A 22417-nucleotide genomic window follows, 5' to 3' on the forward strand; every position below is an offset into this window, starting at 1 on the left:
GGTGAGAAACTTCTGCTATTCTTTTGGTGCAAATCTAGAAGTTTCCTGAATATTTGTCAAATTGAAATCAGGAAAACTTTTGAAACTAGCGGCCTCGAGTATAGGAATCATCTTCAGACAATCAAATAAAGCATCTCTATAGCTCAACAGTCCCTGGATATTGATTTTTATATTAAAGTGCTGTAAAATTAAAATGACTTTTCGTCTTGTTATAAATAAATAAAATTAAAAAATAAAATTCCCTTTATTCATCCCATAGGGGAAATTCGTCTTTAGGGTCTATTCCAAGGGAAGACTGGAATAATCCAGGCCTCAGCCGCAGTGCAGAGCCGCAAAACCAATTACTTGCCACCCTTTAGTTAAGACGCTAGTCTATCGCAAAGTACTTTCCATCAAATCTAACAGATCCAACTAACATATCACTGCTGTGGACAGGGAGGGTTAGATAAAAATCTCGTCGACTTTACCTGGGGTCGATCTCTGTAAAGTGAGTTCTCTACCAGCTGAGCTGTTAGGATCCCCATGTTTTTTCAACAAGCTTGATTGGAATGAACACTAAAACCCTGGTGCTTATATATATATGTATATAAATTATATACTCAATTGGTAAAGAGTAAAAAATATATCACAAAAGAAAAACACTTTAAACTGACTTCCTTCTAGTTAAAGACCCCAGGCAGGATCCAGGAAAAACCGTACAAGGACACGAGTCACACACGGATGGGACAAATGATAAAAAGGGTTTCTGCCAAAAAGGTTACAATCATTGGTACAAGACAAGGATTTCATTGATTTAAAAACCTAACAATGGCGTAATCTGTAATGAGACGTTTTACAAGGAAAAAAAAATCTATCACAAAAAAAATATGATAAAATTCATTCAAATGTCTCTCGCTCAGCAAAAGACTCCAGGCAGGAAAGAGGCTAAATAAAATAGTTCCAATCCAGATCAGTATACAAAGCCACGTAGAAAGGACACAACGAGGTCATAGAAATAGCAAGGCCGTGGACCATTGAGGAATCCAGTGACCTTCAGTGTCCAATATTGGCCCGTTCTAGGGAGAATTCAACCCACCACATACCATAAAAGGAAGAAATAAACACACACACACACTTTTCAGAATATTCAATTTATTCAGGCCATATTTACAATGCAATGAAATTAATTCATATCAAGAATCAATTGTATTGCAGCACAATGAAGAAGGACATATACAAATATAACAAGTATTACAAAAGTTGTTTTTACACGCCCATGATAGAGTAAGGCTGATGAATCGCATCAATTCAGTGCCTTACCAAAATACTGGTCCATGAATTATTCAAGGAGAACATGATATTGTGAATTAACGAACAGCACACAGTAAAGCAGGATGAAAAATCTGATAATGCCTTGGGTAAAACTAAAACTCTATCGTCATCCATCAAAAAATAATGCCATTTCAATAAATCACTAAGAAAATACATTTAATTCCCTCTTTTAACGTAAATATCGAGGACATCGATATTCAACATCCTTGATAGTTTCAACAACATTTGAATTTTATATAGAGGTCCTGAAGGCTCAATTAGTAGAGCACCCACTCAACTACTAAAAAAGGAACATTCCTAAAATATGGGTTGACTCTGATTATTTTTTAAAATCCCTCTGTCCACCCAGTAGTGAATGGGTAACTGGGTCTGTTTGATCTGTAAGTAAGAGAGAATGTTGAATAAACATAACAACAAACAAATAGTTTTCGTTTGTTTTCTTTTTCTATGGCTTCTAATCTTCCTCTTCTCTCTTCAAAAAGAATTTGAAAATAATGCCATCTTCCTGGCTGTATTTTTTTATGAATGCAGATTTATATTTCGATAATTTATCACATTTTAAAACAAAATGGCTTCTTTTTGGTGTAACACCCCATTCCCCCGAAATACAAATTCAAAAAATGGGGGGGGGGGGGGGGGGGGGGGGGGAACACATTCACAAACTTTTGTGATTTAGATTTTCTCTATAAATATAATCATTCCAAAACCAAAGTCAACCTTTTGATTCATGAAGGATCCTCTTATATAAAGTAGAACTACATTTAGTAAAACAATCAGGTGGTTTCCACATTATCATTTATGTGAGATTGAGATATGCAAGACTAGAACAGAATGAATGAGAAGAGTCCTTCTCTCCTTAAAATATATCTACAGATAAATATATGATGAAGGGATTCAAACCTAATGCAAACCTTTTAGAACGTCAGCAACATCAAGTTTTTGGTGAATCTTTCATCATTGCATAACGATCTACTAGAGAATTTCAAAATTAGTTACCAACACAAATTCGTCAGTAATAAATGGTAAAATTCCAGGAATACTAAAACTAGACGTCGGTGATGTCATTCATTGACTGCCAACAACGCAACTGTGTACAGAGGGCATTGAGGTTTTATTCTGGCTTGCACATGGTTGACGGTCGCCATTACAAGTTGGCGATAGATTTAGCTATCATGGCCGATAGATTTAGCTATCATGGCCGATAGATTTAGCTATCATGGCCGATAGATTTAGCTATCATGGCCGATAGATTCACATGGTTGACGGTCACCATTACAAGTTGGCGATAGATTTAGCTATCATTGATCATGGCCGATAGATTTAGCTATCATGGCCGATAGATTCAGCTATCATGGCCGTAGAACTGAGCAGTAGCCTTTATACCTTTAAGGGAGTTTTTTCCCCTCTGAACACTGCAGTAACTTAATGAAAAAAAAAATCTCTAAAACTGCGACCAAATTGCTTTGAAATCAAAATCCGTAATATTTCTTCCATTTCCATAAGTCTGGAATTGCCAACAAATTTCCATAAGAATTATGATCCATAAAAATAGGCAGGTTGTCATTGCCCTCATCATTTTCAACAATAAACTGACAACTACAAACATTTAATATAACTTTAAAAAATAGTTTTAAATCTCTTTGCATTAAATTTAAGTCCAGTTTAATATACAAAAAAAATGACAATAGATACCTTCAAAAAAAAATTTAAAAAATTCTGTCTTTAAAAATTTGTACATGAACACAATGAAAAATACTTATTTTTTAGCTGTAATGGCTTCTTAAATAAAATTTATGATGCTAAATTTTGAAAAAGAGCAGTATTTAGAAGGTTAAGTTGAATGATTGGTAATTATTGATTTTTAAAAAATTCAAAACAAAATTCAATAATTAGAAATCATTTCTAGGAAAAGGGAATCTGAGAACAGTTCAAATCGTTGATAAAGATGAAAAGTCAATTTTGTATTTTCAAAGCACCAGCGTTACACAGAAAAATCGTTATTCCAAATTTAATTAAATTGTATCACATATAATGTCTTCTCTTTTTAAATTTTTAATTGTACATTATAAGTATATCCACATTTTATCTTAATTCATATAAAATGTTTTCCTTATTTTATTTTATTTTAACTGTACATGGCATCTAGTTTTTATATTGATTCAATCCTATACAATTACAGTCTTCTCTCATCCACATGATGCTTCCAGTTGTTTTTGCTGTAAAAGTCGAATCTGTAGCTTGACACTAAGGCAAATCATTCTCTCCTCGTGGATCTTCTGACACATTTCAGCATTCTGAGTCTGCAGAGAAAGTTAATAATATAAAACAAGTAAATCCTTCAGAACTACAAAACAAATGATGCTAGAGTTTATCCCGTTTTCTGTAGCATTAAACAGATAACAGCAATGGTTTGCTACTATTTGGATAGGATGCTAGTCTGTATGTAAATACTTTCCATCAGGTCTAAAAAACCCCGGTAGAAAGTTTGTATACTCACTGCCATACTTATACATAACTCATACTTGTACAGAACTATGAAATTAACATTCAAGTCTCATAACTAGTCACAAGTAAACTTAATACAGAAAAGTTGTCAAAAAATAATTCAAAATGCGATGATATAACTGTAGAAGTCTATACATTTTAATACAAATTTTAAAGCATTATCTAAAGTTCAGAAAAATGAACGACAAATTAAAAAAACATTTAAAAAAAGATATTCTTGTTTTAATGGATGTGAACAGAAAGAAAAGCAAATTTTATGCACTACACGATTCAGCATTCAATTTGAAATCACTACTTCCTCATGGACTATGCTCAATGGTGAATAGACGAAAGCTAGACGTGCATTAGATACCATGACGTCACATTTAAGAATATAAGGGAGTATTCAATCAGCTTCAAGGCATGCTGAAGCTTACCAAAGATCAGTGCAGGCAGACAATCGGTATGTATTGTATATTGCTGACTCTCCTTTAAATACCATCAAAGTGTAGTACCATTGCTCAAGACAAGCCATGTATAAAACAAGACAAACTTCTACACGTTGACGACATCCCTTGTTGTGATAGAAAAAAATCCACAGTGACTGCCAATGACCAACACATAACCCAGCAGCACATTGATGACCCTTTCGCCAATGTGAGAGAAACAGTAGCTCAGTTTGATTTTGTCAGAGTGAATTTATGCCGAGTGGTGTTTATGAGTTACAAAACTTAATTTACCATCAACCCTGCAATCATGATCGCTACAGACATTCACTTTACGATCACTGACACCACTCACTTCTAAGTCCTGATTGTCCTGTATAAGCTGCGACAATAAATCCTGCAAATCTTCCTCATCCTCACTCTCATCACTGGAATTGGAGTCAGAACTCATATCTTCCAAATCAGAATCCTGACGCAGATAGTGAAGTTCTTGAATCTCTTGGGCCAATCGTTCCATCTCACTGCGTTCTGTTGCCATTTTTTGTCGCAGTTCATCAGCTACATTAAATTTGAAAGATAAAATTACTTCTCTAAATTTCATTGCATTCTGTCATCTCCTTTGGAATGAAGAATTGATAACAGCATCTATATAAACATTTGTTTTTCAAAAGTATTAGGTATTCAAAAATAATTTAATATCCAAAACCAGAATAAGAATTTGAGATTCAATTGTAACATAACAAAGAGAGTGCAAATGTTACAACTTGAAGCTCAAAGAAATAAATTACAAAAATAGAATAGATTGGAAGCTTCAATTTAATTGACAAAGACAGACAATGTAGTCGTTAGGGCTTTCCGCCTTGTCAACAAAACGTGATGAATGAAACACGATAGAATAGATGAAAGAAAGACAGAATGGCATCGTAAAGGCCAATCAGTCACCTCAACAATGCCATCGTCTCATCTCTCAATCGTCTTTAGTGTTTCATTCATCATGTTGTGTTTACAATCATTCACCTCAACAATTCCATTGTCTCATCTCTCAATCGTCTTTAGTGTTTCATTCATCGTGTTGTGTTTACAATCATTCACCTCAACAATGCCATCGTCTCATCTCTCAATCGTCTTTAGTGTTTCATTCATCGTGTTGTGTTTACAATCATTCACCTCAACAATGCCATTGTCTCATCTCTCAATCGTCTTTAGTGTTTCATTCATCGTGTTGTGTTTACAATCATTCACTCAACAATGCCATCGTTCATCTCTCAATCGTCTTTAGTGTTATCATCGTGTTGGGTTTACAAAGGAGAAACACAAAATGCCCATGTCATCTGTCTCTTTGTAAATTAAATTGAAGATTCCTTTCCATTTTATCTTTGTTATTCATAGCAAATAAGAGATAATTTGTAACTAATTCAAGTGCCATTCATGATGTCAACATGACAATACAATATATCCTAGTATATATAAAAATATATAGTTTAAATTATCATTTCCCTACTATCTGAAAATTAATTATTTTGATAAAGGGGAAATTTGAAATGTTAACAATCACTTGTTTTGTTATTATTGAAAAATAAAAATGGTGCCAAGCAGGCTGTCTGAAATGGAAGATAAATTCCATAAGCCTTTTGGATTTGTAGGGAAAATTAAATATGGGAATAAGTGTGGATAAAACAGTGCCAGAAAAAGCAGAGAGAAAAATACAAGAAAAAACAACCATTCCAAATAATCAGGCCTGCCTGGACTAGGGATTGAACCTCAGACCTCCTGATTACTGGTCAGAAAATGGGAAAATGAAGCATTGTAAAGATCAGTTAGCACGGTGAATCTGCAGAAATGCTCTTCTTAAATGTGCATAGAAAAATCACCAGCTTTCTATTTACCTATGGCCATCAGCTCCTCCTCCTCCATAACCAAAGCATATTCGTCTTCAAGTAACTGGTCTGTACTGATATCATCGGATGGGTCTTCTACAGAACAATATTAAATATGAAAAGTTACAACATTGACATATACATCGTTCAGTGCTCCAAATATGGCAGGCCCCAACAATACTGTTAGTGTTAGTGCTACACCACAGAATTTAAAAAACAAAAAGGAAAGAATTAGTATCAAACTTTCAAATACCCTTGTCACAAAACATTATGACTTTGAGCTTATCATCAATCTTTTCAACAAAAAAAACCCCAAAAAAACAAATCTGCATGATAAAATGTTGTTAATAAATTCTTTATACAATAAAATAATCTGATTATAAAATTATGGATAAAAAAAAAGATCATTCTACAATCCAAAAATCACTCAAATAATAATTTAGAAATCTGATTTTTGATCATTTTGAAAATGCAAGTTACCTTCTTGTTGGTTCGACTTGGTCTGGAATTAAATGATAAAACAAATATAATGATAACAATAACAATAATAACACTCATCATCGTCATTCATAATCAATGTTTGTTATATTTTGGATAGAAAGCTGGTCTAATTTAACCCATACAACCCATTCAATGCTAGATGGACAGTTGTTATGTGTTTGTAAGGGGGAAGGGGGGGGGGGGGGGGAGAATTCTGTCCAACCATTCATTATTTAACTAATGTGAGCCTGTACTAGACAGTGTCCAAATCGAGTCAAATATATTATGTCACAATGTAATATTAATATTACCCTTCTTATGCAGATTACCACTACTACAAATTTTACTTCAAATATCAAATGACACGGCAAATGCCACTGTTGATTTTTCTTACATATGTACAAATTATGATAAAATTATTTGTATGTACAAATTATGATAAAATTATTTGTATGTACAAATTATGATAAAATAATCTGTATGTACAAATTATGATAAAATTATTTGTGTGTACAAATTATGATAAAATTATTTGTATGTACAAATTATGATAAAATTATTTGTATGTACAAATTATGATAAAATTATTTGTATGTACAAATTATGATAAAATTATTTGTATGTACAAATTATGATAAAATTATTTGTATGTACAAATTATGATAAAATTATTTGTATGTACAAATTATGATAAAATTATTTGTATGTACAAATTATGATGAAATTATTTGAACTATGAATTCTTTCCTCTTTGAGAATTAGACGGGATAAATTTACCTCGACTTTAACTTTCTTTTTTCCTAATAACTCTTCTTCAAGTTCTCTCCATTCCTCCTCTTCATTCTCTGGAATCGTCGCCTCACTCTCAGATTTCTTCCGCATTGGAATTTCTGCTTTGACAGGCTCTAGAGGGGTGAGAGACATGAATGGGGGTACTGGTGCTACACGCTGCTGTGGCTGCTGTTGCTGCTGCTGCTTGCTGGAATCGGGTTGCTGACTACAGGGAACTTGGCTATTGTCTTTCTTCTCCTTTTCTGTCAATTCTCTCTGAAATATAGAAATATTTTCAATATGTCTTACACTCTTCACTGAAACTATACTCGACAATAACATTATTAAAAAAATTATTGTCCTTTATAGATGTAAAGCCAATGGATTTGGAATTTATCTCAATTACTTTAGCATATAATCGTTAGTAATAATTGCTTGCAACCTCTTGGATTGGATCCTTCAGGCGACAGTACCATAAATCTTAATCAATAACTTTTCTTCACTTTTTTTGTAATATAAGAAGCAATAAATGACTTGAATTGCGTCATCGTTTGAAATCAAAGGTTAAAAGCTGAAAGTTTTCGAAATGAGAAACCTAAAACTTTGAAATTAAAAAAGAATAAATTGGGGATGGTCAGGACATTTATATCAAGAGCATTTTTAAAAATGAGACAAGAAATTTTACTGTTGTAAACTGCACGGATCGTTACAAATGTTATTCTCACCTCTAATTTGGAATCTTCTTCAGGTTTCTTCTGATTGCTTTCCTCAATTTTATTGTCAGATTTTTCTTGAATCTCCTCTTTCTTCTGCTCTGGTACAATGACAGAAGTAGCTGTTTGTTCTTTTTCACTTGACTCTTTATCTTCTCCTGATGTGTCAATCTCTGCCTTCTCAATTGCTTTATCCAATTTCTCATTGTCCGTTTCAGGATTTTTGTCCTCATTTTGTTTGACAGCTTCTTCATCTTTTTCCACTTCTTTATCTTCATCTTTAATCGTTTTTTCCTCCTTTTCTTTTTCTTCTTTTCTTTCCTGATCTGGTTTTTCCTCAACTTTCTCATTCTTTTCAGAGATCTCAGCAACTTCTTCTTTTTCTAGATTTTCACCATTATCAGCTGCATCCAGTTTTTTACTCTCTTTTTCTGTTTTCTTATCCATGATAACTTTGGCCTTTTCTGCTATTTCCTTGGACATTCTTTTGGTTTCAGTTGGTTTTTCTACAAATTTGACAGTTTTAGCGTTTTCAAGTGTGACTGTCTCTTCTTTCTGACCTTCTGTTTTCTTTACTGACTGTTGCTGTTTTTCAATGGAGGCTGTTGTAGTTACTGTTGCGGTTACTGATACCCCAGCGCTTGACGCAGAAGCTGCTTCTGGAACAGGGACTGGTTTCAGGTCCAATCTCAAGTCTTCTGGAGCACTCAAAGAGGGAAGAGATGTATTGGACGTTCTCTTGCTCAGTTCTACCTTTGAACTCATTCCTTCATTATTTTCTTTTCCTTTCTTTGACATTTTTATCTAGACCGAAAGAAAAGACAAAAACAATCCAACTATTATCTGGAACAGTTGTCGACATAAACAAAATTCACATTAAATCCAAATGGGTAGAAAAACGAAATTGAAATCTTTAGGTTCAAGAACCTACATTAAATATCCCCAAATATAGCGTTTAATTCAACACCTGTTATATAACTTACATTTTAAGTCAAATATTCAGCATAATTTTCTCCCAAACATAATACCTGAGTGAAATTATTGGTCACAAATATAAATAGTACAGTAAAATAGGTATGAAAAAAAACATTGCGGACGATTTTGCTGTAGGTGGTATGGAGAGGGTAAAACAATTGCCTATTTTTTTAGGTTTAACAGTGACCATATATATCAAAGGAACTGCACACAACTATCAACGATTCATTTACATGATATTTCCTTGGATAACCCCAAAAATAAATTGAAATTGTATTCACTAAATTTCAAATACACATTACATGAAAATGGTCATTTACAAAGTTCATATTCACAAATTTCCTTTATACGTTTATGTTAGCCATGAGGAACCTAATTCTTTATTACATCGAGTAAATCAGCATTGCAGGCTTGCAATATCTGTTGCTATTTAATATACCTACTCGCTCATACCCCAGCTGGAATTATCTTTATTTATTTTCCAAACCAAGGTGTTCCACAATACCTTTCTTTTCAACTGCGTGACAACGCGCTGGACTTCCCACAATTGTTCTTCTATCACAGGGTCAGTCAATCCCGAGTTAAGATCTGTGTGTAGTTGATTCAACAAGGACTCCTGAAATCATTTTTAAAGGGAAAAATGAAAAAGAAAATTAAGAATCTGCAATTGAAGTACTTTCCTCTTTTTAAATTGGTTTTAAAACAACTTTTTCTTGCTATCATGATTATCATTATTATTATTATTATCATCATCATCATCATCATCATCATCAGATTCATTTCATCTTAATAAGGTAAATTTGGCTTTTACAAGTTACTGCCTGGTTTGTAATAAGGGTTTGCTCTGCACAAGAATTCGCTAGTAGTATTTTGGCCAGCCCAACTAAGTATTCAGTTTTATATTTGAATCCTGATTTACCTGTTTGGCAAGCTCTTCCTCCAGAGAAGATAAATTATCTGGTAGCTCCAGGGACCATTTGGAATGAGCAGGGCGAAGAGGTGGGACATATCTGTTAAAAGCAATCGTATCAAAATAGGGACTGATTGAATGAATGAATGATATGATCCTATAGGATTTTTGCAGGAGAGAAAAGGCAGCCATCACTGTCAATAAGCTTAGGGATACGGACAATGTTGGCTGACATTAATTTGAGGAGAACAGTAAATAATTTCAACACTTGAAAGTGAAAGGTCACCAAACACACATTTTGATAGAGAAACAACATTTAATTCACTCATATTTTAACAGGAAATAAAAATGATGGGGTTAAATTTTAAATGGCTGGTCTTGTCGCATATTGGAAGCAGTATTATATTTCTGTCATGGTTATCATCATAAACGCAAAACCTTTAAAAATATATATTTTACTTCTATCTAATTTTGTTTTAAAGCCCCCTCACCCCGCCGCCCTAAAAGTAAAAAGAAAAAGAAATTTCAATAATGTATTTAATATTCCTCATGCTTTGAACTCACTTCCTCAGTTGTACATCTCCAAACAAGGCCTGGACATTTGAGAAAAGAACATTGAGGACTCTGTGACTGATGCGCATGGTAGGACTCAGCACAATGCTCACATTTTGGAGAGTCATCTTGTTTTCTTTGGCCTGAAATGGATAGACAAACAAATTATTGGAGAATTCAATGTTTAAAACATTTACGTTGATAGCTACTGCATCTGAAGAAACACCGGTAACTCGTGTAAGCTTTCAGTCAAGGTAGTGGAGGGGCATTTGGCCTGGAGTCAGTACCCCCACACCACATTTGGCCTGGAGTCAGTGTCCCCACACCACATTTGGCTGTAGTCAGTACCTCCACACCACATTTGGCCTGGAGTCAGTGTCCCCACACCACATTTGGCCTGGAGTCAGTACCTCCACACCACATTTGGCCTCGAGTCAGTACCCCCACACCTAAGCAGTCTAGAAATCAACAGTTGACAAATCCTTGGAAGAAAAGTATCTGCAACAGCAGAAAGTTTGGCAAGTTGGAGTAAAGCCAAAAGGAAATTTTCGTGCTTGACAGTTCTTCTATTGATCAAAACTATCATTACTTTGGAACAGCAATGTGAAAAGGAGATGTAGACATGAGGATTAGCATGGCTAGAGATCTTTCGGCAAAAACTTTGGGGTAGGTGGGACTAAACTGAAGGGAGAAGAAGAAGATGGTGCAGAACTGTAGATTTTGGTGGGCAACTGTTGATGGCAAGGCTTGAGCACTTTAATCTTGGGTAATAATGATAGAATTAAAATTTCATAATAAAAGTTAGTGGTGTGGTTCCACTCCTTACACATATGGCTACATGAATCATAGGTAAAATAGTTACATTACGAAGAAGGGGTGTTTAAGAGTGTAAAAATTCGCTGGATTTAGATTAAGGTGTCAAACTACCCTATGGAAGTTGCATCCTTCACTTTTTGGGATTTCAATAGCTCAATTAGGAAAGCACACAGGTCACAAGCAGTTGGGTTTGTTTGAAACCAGTTCCAAGTTATTTATGAAATGTATGTCCACCCCACAATAATCGGGCAGCTGGGACTGTTAGACCAGATTAGCTCCCTATATTAAGTGTAGCAAGCAATTGTTATTGTCCGTTTAAAACTACATTGACCAGTATTAACTCTGGCTATGTCTCTAAGGAGTTGATGGACTACCAACTTCATTTCATGAAACAAAACCCCATTTTCTTACAGTAAAAGCAAGCAATAAGCTTTTCTTTTGAATTTTGTTTATTGTGGTCAAAGAAAGCATAGTCATCCCAAAGTCAATGGGGCTTTAATAGTTCATACCAGATCAATGACATGACTCATGTGAACAATCATCCAGCTGAGAAGCAGACGGTTACACGCTGGGAGTTCTTGGATCAGCTTGGAAAACAGCTCGACTTTCTTTTTGTTACTCTTGGCAGCTGTTTGAATGAAAATAAAACAGTGTTATAAAGGTGAAAAAAATGCATTGAAGAGTAACATTGGTTAACCGAGAAAGCACAAGTTTTCAAAAAGAAATGATGATGATTGTGGTGACAGTAATATCTTATTTCTAAATGTTTTACAAACAACTAATTATCTTTTCATCTATCCTAACATTAGAGAGTCAATAAATTAATTAATTAATTAACAAAAATATGGAGAGATAAATAAATGAATTAATAAATAAATTGAATAAATAAACAATCAAATGAGTTTCAAAGGGAAAAAATGGAGTTTCTCCTCACTTGATGCGTCTTCAAACTTGGGCATCATAGCTGTAGTGAGTACAGGCTCGGGCAAATCTCTCAGGAACTGTTTTAGGAGACTGGCAACAATGTTTGGCTCATGTTCATACAGATAAATGGCTTGATGTCGATTAAAGCTGTCTTTCAAGGCTTGGACTTTGGACTTGACACCAGATATTCTGTAAATTCCTTCACATGCCAGGCCTGAAATTGAACATTTGTGGTTGTTGGAAAAAAAGAAAATCTGAGTTGTCGAATTCTCAAAGCATTTTATAAAAACTAAAGGAAAATACATCAAACCTGGCAATCTGTGCAACTATCAATTCCTTACCCCCCCCCCCCCCTTCTCCTCCCCTTTAGTATTTGGTTATAACGTATGGCGGTCATTCCATAACAAAACAAAATCCACTTACATCATTGAATTAAACCTAATTTCTATACCCTCTCCCTGTCTTGTAAAATCCACTGTAATTCACCAAACTGGAATTAGAACTACATTCTCCTCTATCAGAAAGCAAGTCTTACTCTGTGACTAAAATTACCTTTATATTAGGTGTATTAACCAAACTGGAATTGGAACTACATTCTCCTCTATCAGAAAGCAAGTCTTACTCTGTGACTAAAATTACCTTTATATTAGGTGTATTAACCAAACTGGAATTGGAACTACATTCTCCTCTATCAGAAATCATGTCTAACTCTGTGACTAAAATTACCTTTATATTAGGTGTATTAACCAAACTGGAATTGGAACTACATTCTCCTCTATCAGAAATCATGTCTTATTCTGGGACTAAAATTACCTTTATATTAGGTGTATTAACCAAACTGGAATTAGAACTACATTCTCCTCTATCAGAAAGCAAGTCTTACTCTGTGACTAAAATTACCTTTATATTAGGTGTATTAACCAAACTGGAATTGGAACTACATTCTCCTCTATCAGAAAGCAAGTCTTACTCTGTGACTAAAATTACCTTTATATTAGGTGTATTAACCAAACTGGAATTGGAACTACATTCTCCTCTATCAGAAATCATGTCTAACTCTGTGACTAAAATTACCTTTATATTAGGTGTATTAACCAAACTGGAATTAGAACTACATTCTCCTCTATCAGAAAGCAAGTCTTACTCTGTGACTAAAATTACCTTTATATTAGGTGTATTAACCAAACTGGAATTGGAACTACATTCTCCTCTATCAGAAAGCAAGTCTTACTCTGTGACTAAAATTACCTTTATATTAGGTGTATTAACCAAACTGGAATTGGAACTACATTCTCCTCTATCAGAAATCATGTCTAACTCTGTGACTAAAATCACCTTTATATTAGGTGTATTAACCAAACTGGAATTGGAACTACATTCTCCTCTATCAGAAATCATGTCTAACTCTGGGACTAAAATTGCCTTTATATTATGTGCAGATGTAGAAATGAACGGCTACTATCCAGACAGGTGTATTTAAGGACTAATCATATATAGTTAAAAAGCATTGATTCAGGCTATATAAATACACAATTTATTATAATATAAAAAGAAAAGGAAAAAGTCCCAGGAAATTGACTGAAGAGAGACTTCAAACACATTGCATGGTCGAAAAAATAGACCAACAGAGCACTCCAAAATCCTTGACAAACACCAACATTAAAGCCGTGGTTATTTGTTGACATTGTTTTCTAACACTGTCCCAAACTAGTTAATACTGAAGGATTGTTAAATGACCAAAGACCATGAGAGGGGAACAACTCTCCCTAAAATAAAAACAAAACACGAGATGGCGTCCTACCACACTCCTCGATATAATCCACACATTCCCTAACGATGGCTGGCAACTCAATTCCATCATGTGACTTGTTTCTCTCCACGGCGAGAGCCAGAGGAACTCCAAATATGGGATTTTCATAGTCTCCTGAAAATTAAAATAAAAGAAGAGAAAAATGGATGACAATAAAACAAAGCCCAATAGGAATAAGCTTTTCTCTCTAAAATAAAGCTTATAGAATAAACTGTCGATTGTTTTTATACTTTTATTTACCGTTTTATTTTTTTTATGCTTTATTTTTTGTTCATAAATTGTTTAAAGGGATTTGTCCAAATCCTGTGTAGCTTCATGACTTAAATGTTGAAATAAAGAAAAGGGGAAATAAACATATTATAAATCAGTATTCTAATGATCATTATTGAACTTTTCAGTGACATACAGAGAGAGGGGCTACTTTATCTCTTCTAAGAATGCAACATATTAATATTAGCTACATGTCTTAATCTTGTGTCTATATGTATAAATGTTATAAAATTTATTTAATAAATAATTATTATTCATAATACGTTATGAATGAATCAAAAATGAAAACCTAGTATCAATTATACCTGGAACTGCTATTGTAACAGCAGGTTCGTGTAGTTTGCTCTTTTTCTTATCTTTCTTAAGCTTTTTCCCTTCTTTTTCTTCTCGTCGCTTCTCCTTTTCTTCTTTCTTGGCATCTTTGTCTTTCTTTTCCTCCTATATCGTTAAAATGATTTTGATAGATTTTCAAAATGAGTACAAGCATTACATAAGCTGCATTATTATAAAATAATCCTGTGTGAAATGCCATTGCTATTAAAGTAATGAATGTGACAAAATGTTTTAATTCTAATATCAGATGCTTGAATGGATTGGGTATATTTCACTGACATCACAGAGAACTCTTGGTCAAAGCAGCAGTTAATATTTCATATTTTTCTATAACAAGAAACTCAGACGCTATTGCCCACTTTGCATGCTGCACTGTAGCTATCATTCCGTCTTTTTTCAAGATAAACCCCCCAAAATTTTTACATGTAATTAATAAAGGGATTTTTTAATAATTAATCAATTCAATTATAAAATCCATTTGCTTTGTTCTTTATTTGACCATTGTAAATGTATTATTTTAAAAAACTCAACATACAATGACTGAACGATCAGTGAAAAAGAAAACAATTCACAACTATTTTAATTATTTTTTAAATATAAAGGTGATGTGATTAAATGGTCAACAATCATATGTGACCCACCATGTCAATTGGGTATTATGTCTGGGTGAACCAAACAACAAAAAGTTGATTTTTTCAAGTAAAAATTTTTTTTTAAAAATGAACATTTTTCTTACGCTCTATAAGAAACAACAATCATTCTCCTCAATAAAACATGAATTTGGTCAAAGTTCAATAGTCTTGAATTTAAAGTCAATTTTCAGAGTCTAAATCACCCCCGGCATTATACTGATTTGGAGGTCCCAATAGCTTAGTTGGTAGACCACTCGCTTCACACGCAAAGGGACTCAGATCAATTCTGGGTGAAGTTAAGATTATTTCCACCCCCCCTGTCCACCCAGCAGTGATTGGGTAGCTGGATGTCAAGTCTGGTGGAAAGTACTTTGCGATAGACTAGCGTCCTATCCAAAGGGTAGCAAGCAATTGCCATTGTCCATTTCATGCAGTGGAAACCGGTAGAAACTCTGGCTCTATAAGCCTGAAGGACTACTTTCTAATACTGATTTAAATCAGCAGGTCCAAGTCAAATCACTTTTTTAAATATCCGTCATGCCAAAGGAGGAAAAAAGTATTGTAGCCACGAGAGAAAAGATCCAAACTAACAATTATTACATTTACCTTTTCTTTTGCTTTTTCTTTTCTGACTGGAAACTTAAAAGGTTTTGCCTTGCTCCCTTTAGCCTTACTTGGACTTCTGTATGAAAAAAAAGAAGGAAAGTATGAAAATAATACCGATTTATACTTGCAATGCTATCTCTTAAAAACTGTAAGCTTTAATACTCATTACTGACTTAATATGTATTACAATGTGAGGAAAATGTTATTTCATATTCTAAGATCATTAATTATAAATATATCATAGAATAGAATAGAAATTTCCCTTACTTCAACTCATCTGCAAGTACTAAACTGTCCCCGTCAGAGTCTTCCTCCTCAAACATTGTGTAGCCTTTCTCTTTTTTATCTTTCTTCCCATCTCGTTTTCGACTAGTATCTCTCTTTCTGTGGCCGTCCTCATCGCCTGTGGTACAATCATATATAAACAAGTGTAAATGTCATTGATACTTGGAAACAATCAAATATAAACAAGTGTAAATGTCATTGATGCTTGGACACAATCAAATATAAACAAGTGTAAATGTATTTGATGCTGGGACACAATCAAATATAAACAAGTGTAAATGTATTTGATGCTTGGACACAATCAAATATAAACAAGTGTAAATGTATTTGATGCTTGGACACAATCAAATATAAACAAGTGTAAATGTATTTGATGCTTGGACACAATCATATATAAACAAGTGTAAATATCATTGATGCTTGGACACAATCAAATATAAACAAGACACAATCAAATATAAACAAGTGTAAATGTCATTGTTTGTTTGTTTGTTGCTTTAGGTCTCTTCCAACACAATTGAGGTTATATGAGAGACCGATGAAACAAAAAAACAAGCAATCTAACAAAAATAGTACAAATGTAAATCAAAATCATAACCTAAAGATATCATAAGCTAAATTATAAATAACCAAGAACAAACAGTCAGAAGATTTACAGAAAAAAAATATCCCCTGTCAAAAATACAATCACAAACCAAAGAAGCAGGATAGGCTAGTAAAGAGAAGAAGAAACGACATCACTATCGGATCGTACACCCATGCGAACATCATAGGTATATGATTCAAGGGTGATGCTCCCATCCAACCACCCGCTAAATGTCATTGATGCTTGGACAAAATCATATATAAACAAGTGTAAATGTATTTGATGCTTGGACACAATCATATATAAACAAGTGTAAACGTCATTGATGCTGGGACACAATCATATATAAACAAGTGTAAACGTCATTGATGCTGGGACACAATCATATATAACAAGTGTAAATGTCATTGATGCTTGGACACAATCATATATAAACAAGTGTAAACGTCATTGATGCTGGGACACAATCATATATAAACAAGTGTAAATGTATTTGATGCTTGGACACAATCATATATAAACAAGTGTAAATGTTATTGATGCTTGGACACAATCATATATAAACAAATGTAAATGTATATGATGCTTGGACACAATCATATATAAACACGTGTAAATGTATTTGATGCTTGGACACAATCAAATATAAACAAATGTAAATGTATTTGATGCTTGGACACAATCATATATAAACACGTGTAAATGTATTTGATGCTTGGACACAATCATATATAAACAAGTGTAAATGTCATTGATGCTTGGACACAATCATATATAAACAAGTGTAAATGTCATTGATGCTTGGACACAATCATATATAAACAAGTGTAAATGTCATTGATGCTTGGACACAATCATATATAAACAAGTGTAAATGTCATTGATGCTTGGACACAATCATACATAAACAAATGTAAATGTATATGATGCTTGGACACAATCATATATAAACACGTGTAAATGTATTTGATGCTTGGACACAATCATATATAAACAAATGTAAATGTATATGATGCTTGGACACAATCATATATAAACACGTGTAAATGTATTTGATGCTTGGACACAATCATATATAAACAAGTGTAAATGTCATTGATGCTTGGACACAATCATATATAAACAAGTGTAAATGTCATTGATGCTTGGACACAATCATATATAAACAAGTGTAAATGTCATTGATGCTTGGACACAATCATACATAAACAAGTGTAAATGTATTTGATGCTTGGACACAATCATATATAAACAAGTGTAAATGTATATGATGCTTGGACACAATCATATATGTTGTTTTTATGTTTTTAAGGGTTTTACGGCGCTTGCAACACATTTAGGTTATATCAGCGCCAGTAAAAAGGAAGAAAATAGGATAGTCGAAAGTTCTAGAATTACAATTAAAGCACCCAAGAGAGAGAGTAAGACAAAATGGAATTGGGAACAAATAGGGATCAGATGTAGATTCCAAGAGCATACCATCAACCTTGTACTTAGTCTGATATCACCTATAAGTCTCACCCAGACACAAGCACAAGATCCAACAAAGAGGAATACACTCAAATGCTTACATTTCACAATACATTAAAAATAACAAATCTAATAATACATAACAGAGAGATGATTTACAAGGAAAAAAATATCATCTCCCAAAACAATAACTATGCATTTGACTGTTTCCCTCCCAGCCAAGGACTCCGGCCAGGGTCGGGACAAAACCAAGCAATCTCATACCAAGACAAAGACAGAAAGCATGTTGGAAAACAGATATAAGGGGATAGAAGACACGGTAAGTACCTCCCTGCCCACTGTGGAGGTAGGGAACCCCACCCAGACAATCATATATAAACAAGTGTAAATGTCATTGATGCTTGGACACAAGAATGTAAAAAAACACATTGAGCTAAAAACAAGCTAGAGCTTTTATACAGCTTATATCCTTAAGGTGCTCAAAGCGCATTACAAAGGGTCCCTGACCAACAGCAACACGTAACATGTAGTATGAGACAGACACCAGTTAGGCGATATTACATTTTTTTTCTTTGACACAGATAATGCTGTTAACAGCTAGGTACTCATTTAAACCTGAGTACAGTGAGAGAATGTGAGTAAAGATCCCCTTTCCAAGGACCAACTATGCGCTGAGCAAGGCTCGAACCCAGGACCTTCGGATCTGAAAGCGAGTGTCATACCACAAGACCACAGAGCCACACAAGCTAAACAATTTTATTAATAACATGAACTACATATCACTATATTTTCATTATAATTATCATCATCATTGTCACTAATACCTACACCATCATTGTCATCATCATCATTATTACTACTTTCATTATTATCATCATCATTTTTATTTTGGGTGACAAGCCAATAGTGTATCTAACACAAGTCCTATATAGGCCTGATTCCACACATATCTGAGTACAGACAAATCTAAAGCAACTTATATATACAGACAGAATGAATGCACATCGTACAAGTGTTATGATGACATGACCTTATCCACATTCCAACGTTAAAAGGTGAAAACAGCAAAGGCAAGACATAAGAAAATAAGTGATCATTATAAAAACTTTGGTCCAAATGGTATTATTTTAAATCTTGTTAATTTTCACAACAAGTGAGGATTATATGAAATGAGACATGTGACCATAACGTATATGTAAATGTATATGTGAATGTTTGGGGGTCTAAATAGCTCAGTTGGTAGAGCACTCACTTCACACGCAAATAGACCGAGATCAATCCTGGGTGAAGTCGAGAATATTTTCTGACCCACCTGTCCACTCGGCAGTGATTGGGTAGTTGGAGTCTTTTAGATCTGGTGGAAAGTACCTTGTGATAGACGAGCATTCAATCCAAAGGGTAGCAAGCAATTGCAATTGTTTGTTTAATGCAATAGAAACTCCATGGGCCTAATGGCTCCGAAGGAATACGATGTGAAAGTTTGCATGTGAATTATTCATCTTATATAAAGAGACTGGTTGTTTACACTTGTGTTTCCGTTACCTCCATAGTTGTCCACATCAGGACCTTCAAAGCTCATCGTCCTCTCTTCTTTTATTACCAGAGTATGTTGAATGAAATTTACATTGACAATCTGGTAAACTGTAAAGATATGAACAAATTGAATAATTAGAAAATGACATTAAGTAACTGACCACACACGCACAATTACATATATATGCTTTAGTTGCTTATTCATACACACTACGAAAGAGCCAACTTGACCCTTTACAGACACTTCAGTTAAACCCTGACCTAACATTAAGTCTTACTGCCCCACCAAGTGAGCTATGTCAAAGCAATGTGAATTAAAAATCAATGATTCAATGATGCCCATAACACATCGATGTTACTGCTCTCTTGGTAAAACAGTCAGGCATACAGTTACAACCACAGAAAAAAATAATCTGAAAAATTAAGATTTGAAAGAAATTCAGTGTCATCATTGGCTTGGCTTGATAACGAAACAAGTATTGTTTATATGATCATCCTTTCTATGAAATTCCACCTGCAGTGATTCATAATGCAACAAACATGATAAAGTCATGAGTGTTAGTTGACAGGGATCAAGTTGAATTGAAAGACAGACCGGTGAAGCCAGTTTGTCTGAAAGAGATGCTAATTAAAATTTTTACAATCCATTACTTGCTATTCAAAAGTTGAGCATCAGTATACCAGTATTTCACAGTTATAAAATTTAACGGTCCAGTGGTAAGATAGCAATAAAGCCAGCTAAAGAGTTTAAAGGCAATAATTATTAGCCTCCCCCCCCCCCCCCCCCAAAAAGAAAACAAAAAAACCCAAAACAAAACAAAAAAAAACAACCAAAAAATGGGCAGCGGCATATCTTTCAAGCGACTTTCACCGATGGATAACATCTAATATGTATTTATAAGATTTTCTCATTGTGGTGTGACAATATGTCTCGCTCACTTTGTAAGTTACGCATGTCGATTCAAAACTGCGTTCAAGAATCCAGCAAAATAATGTCCTTGGTTAAGGTACATTTGGCATTGTAAGTATCTATATTCTTGAAAAGTGCTTTGAGACTTCGAGTGGATATTGCGCTATTAAAAAAACTCTCTCACTTATATTCAGTAACTCACACTACATTTCAAACACTGGATATAATATAATGATGGGTCTTGAAATGTGCTATACAGCTATCCAACTTATAATAGAGAATACAAGAAAAGGCCAACTTTTGCAGTTTAGACATTCTATAGAGAGATAGAAGCGGAAGAGGTTTTTAAAAATTCTATTTTCATTGATAAAATCTCAATTTTGTCCACCAACACCAGTTGGAAACATGACCTGTATTAGTATTATGGGACAATTTTTAGAACAAACCGACATCTATGATCACCAATCAAATATCATATTAGTATGTGTTTTGCGTCATTAACACGAACATATATATTTTTTTGACTCAAGTTTCTATATTTCTATTTAGTTGTTTTTATTTGTTAGTTGATGATAAGGAGGGGGGGGGGGGAGGGGTTGTTTTTTTTTCCTGACTGCTTTGTTATTTGGTGAAATGATTGACGGGTGGTTATTCTACAAACTGAAGGAATAATATTTTTTGAGTTTGTTTACAGAGTCAAAGTGGGTGAAATGGTCTCTCCGTCTCTTCTTCTCCCCCTTCCTTCAAATGCAATAAACAACATGGTGGGTCTCTGGACTCTGATGTCAACATGCTACACTAAAAACAGAGTAAAGATCCAAAAACCCCACCCCCCCCCCCCCCCCCCCCCCCCCCCTTAACTCCCCCATTAGAAATTTAAAAAGTGGTTTCCCAAATTTCCAACATCTTCAATTATTCAGTCATTGATCTGGTTTTTTAGTAATGTACTTATGTTATTATTGTTGGCTGAAGAAGGATTTTGAGCCTGAAACGTTCCGTGTTTGGTATTGTGTTCTTTATTGAAGCTGTTATTTTCACTTTCGTTTATTACTTTTTACAGTCCACAACTTCTAGAAGCTTTGTATCACTTTAGCATCATTCCAATGCTCTACATACAAACATGTTGTTTTAATAGATATATGCAATGGTAACCAAATAGCACATGACATAGGGCTACTGTGTTCTTCAATAAAGCAGCAGAACTGTTTATGCGATAAATGAGTGCAGGTCTTGTGCTAACAATTGATCGTATTAAATCATGATAAACCCAAACTATCTTTATCTAGATTACACGGTACTACCGCAAACTCGGAGACTCAAATAATTTTGGGGGTTTGGGAGGGGGGAAACTTTAAAAAAAAAAAAAGTCTAGATAGTAAGGGGTTTGGGAGGGGAGAGACTTTTTAAAAAATAAGTTTCCCCCCTCCCAAACCCCCCGCCCCCAAAATTATTTTTTTTTTAAAGTTTCCCCCCTCCCAAAACCCCAAAATTATTTAGGTCCCCGAGTTTGGGGTAGTAACGATTATACTACTAGAGATACACAAAGTCAAAGTGGTCGTAGTGGAGTGTAAAGAATACTTAATAAAAAATAAACTAATAAACACCGCCTATTATCATTTATGATAATAATAGTTTAATAAGAATAATGAATGATATGACGACGACGATGATGATGGTGATGATGATGATGATAATAATAATAATAATAATAATAATAATAATA

General features: G+C 34.1%; 1 protein-coding gene across 1 annotated transcript in view; it reads right to left on the reverse strand.

Annotated features, from left to right (window-relative positions):
* Positions 1 to 1114: 1114 nt before the first annotated feature.
* Positions 1115 to 22417, reverse strand: part of LOC144974704 (uncharacterized) — a 21634-nt gene continuing 331 nt past the window's right edge. Inside the window, exons 2-17 of the mRNA XM_078917860.1 lie at positions 19794 to 19892; positions 16178 to 16313; positions 15911 to 15986; positions 14645 to 14777; positions 14061 to 14183; positions 12270 to 12473; positions 11845 to 11963; positions 10532 to 10662; positions 9977 to 10067; positions 9563 to 9673; positions 8095 to 8886; positions 7376 to 7645; positions 6599 to 6620; positions 6128 to 6214; positions 4597 to 4799; positions 1115 to 3611 (exon numbers count right to left, since the gene is read on the reverse strand). Of these exons, the coding sequence (XP_078773986.1) occupies positions 3498 to 3611; positions 4597 to 4799; positions 6128 to 6214; positions 6599 to 6620; positions 7376 to 7645; positions 8095 to 8886; positions 9563 to 9673; positions 9977 to 10067; positions 10532 to 10662; positions 11845 to 11963; positions 12270 to 12473; positions 14061 to 14183; positions 14645 to 14777; positions 15911 to 15986; positions 16178 to 16313; positions 19794 to 19830 (2649 nt within the window). The 5' untranslated portion in view covers positions 19831 to 19892 and the 3' untranslated portion in view covers positions 1115 to 3497. The remainder of the gene's footprint in view (positions 3612 to 4596; positions 4800 to 6127; positions 6215 to 6598; positions 6621 to 7375; positions 7646 to 8094; positions 8887 to 9562; positions 9674 to 9976; positions 10068 to 10531; positions 10663 to 11844; positions 11964 to 12269; positions 12474 to 14060; positions 14184 to 14644; positions 14778 to 15910; positions 15987 to 16177; positions 16314 to 19793; positions 19893 to 22417) is intronic.

Source organism: Berghia stephanieae, chromosome 6 (genome assembly GCF_034508935.2).
Source record: "Berghia stephanieae isolate SIO BIC M18660-M18661 chromosome 6, UCSD_Bste_1.3, whole genome shotgun sequence".
NCBI lineage: Eukaryota > Metazoa > Mollusca > Gastropoda > Nudibranchia > Aeolidiidae > Berghia > Berghia stephanieae.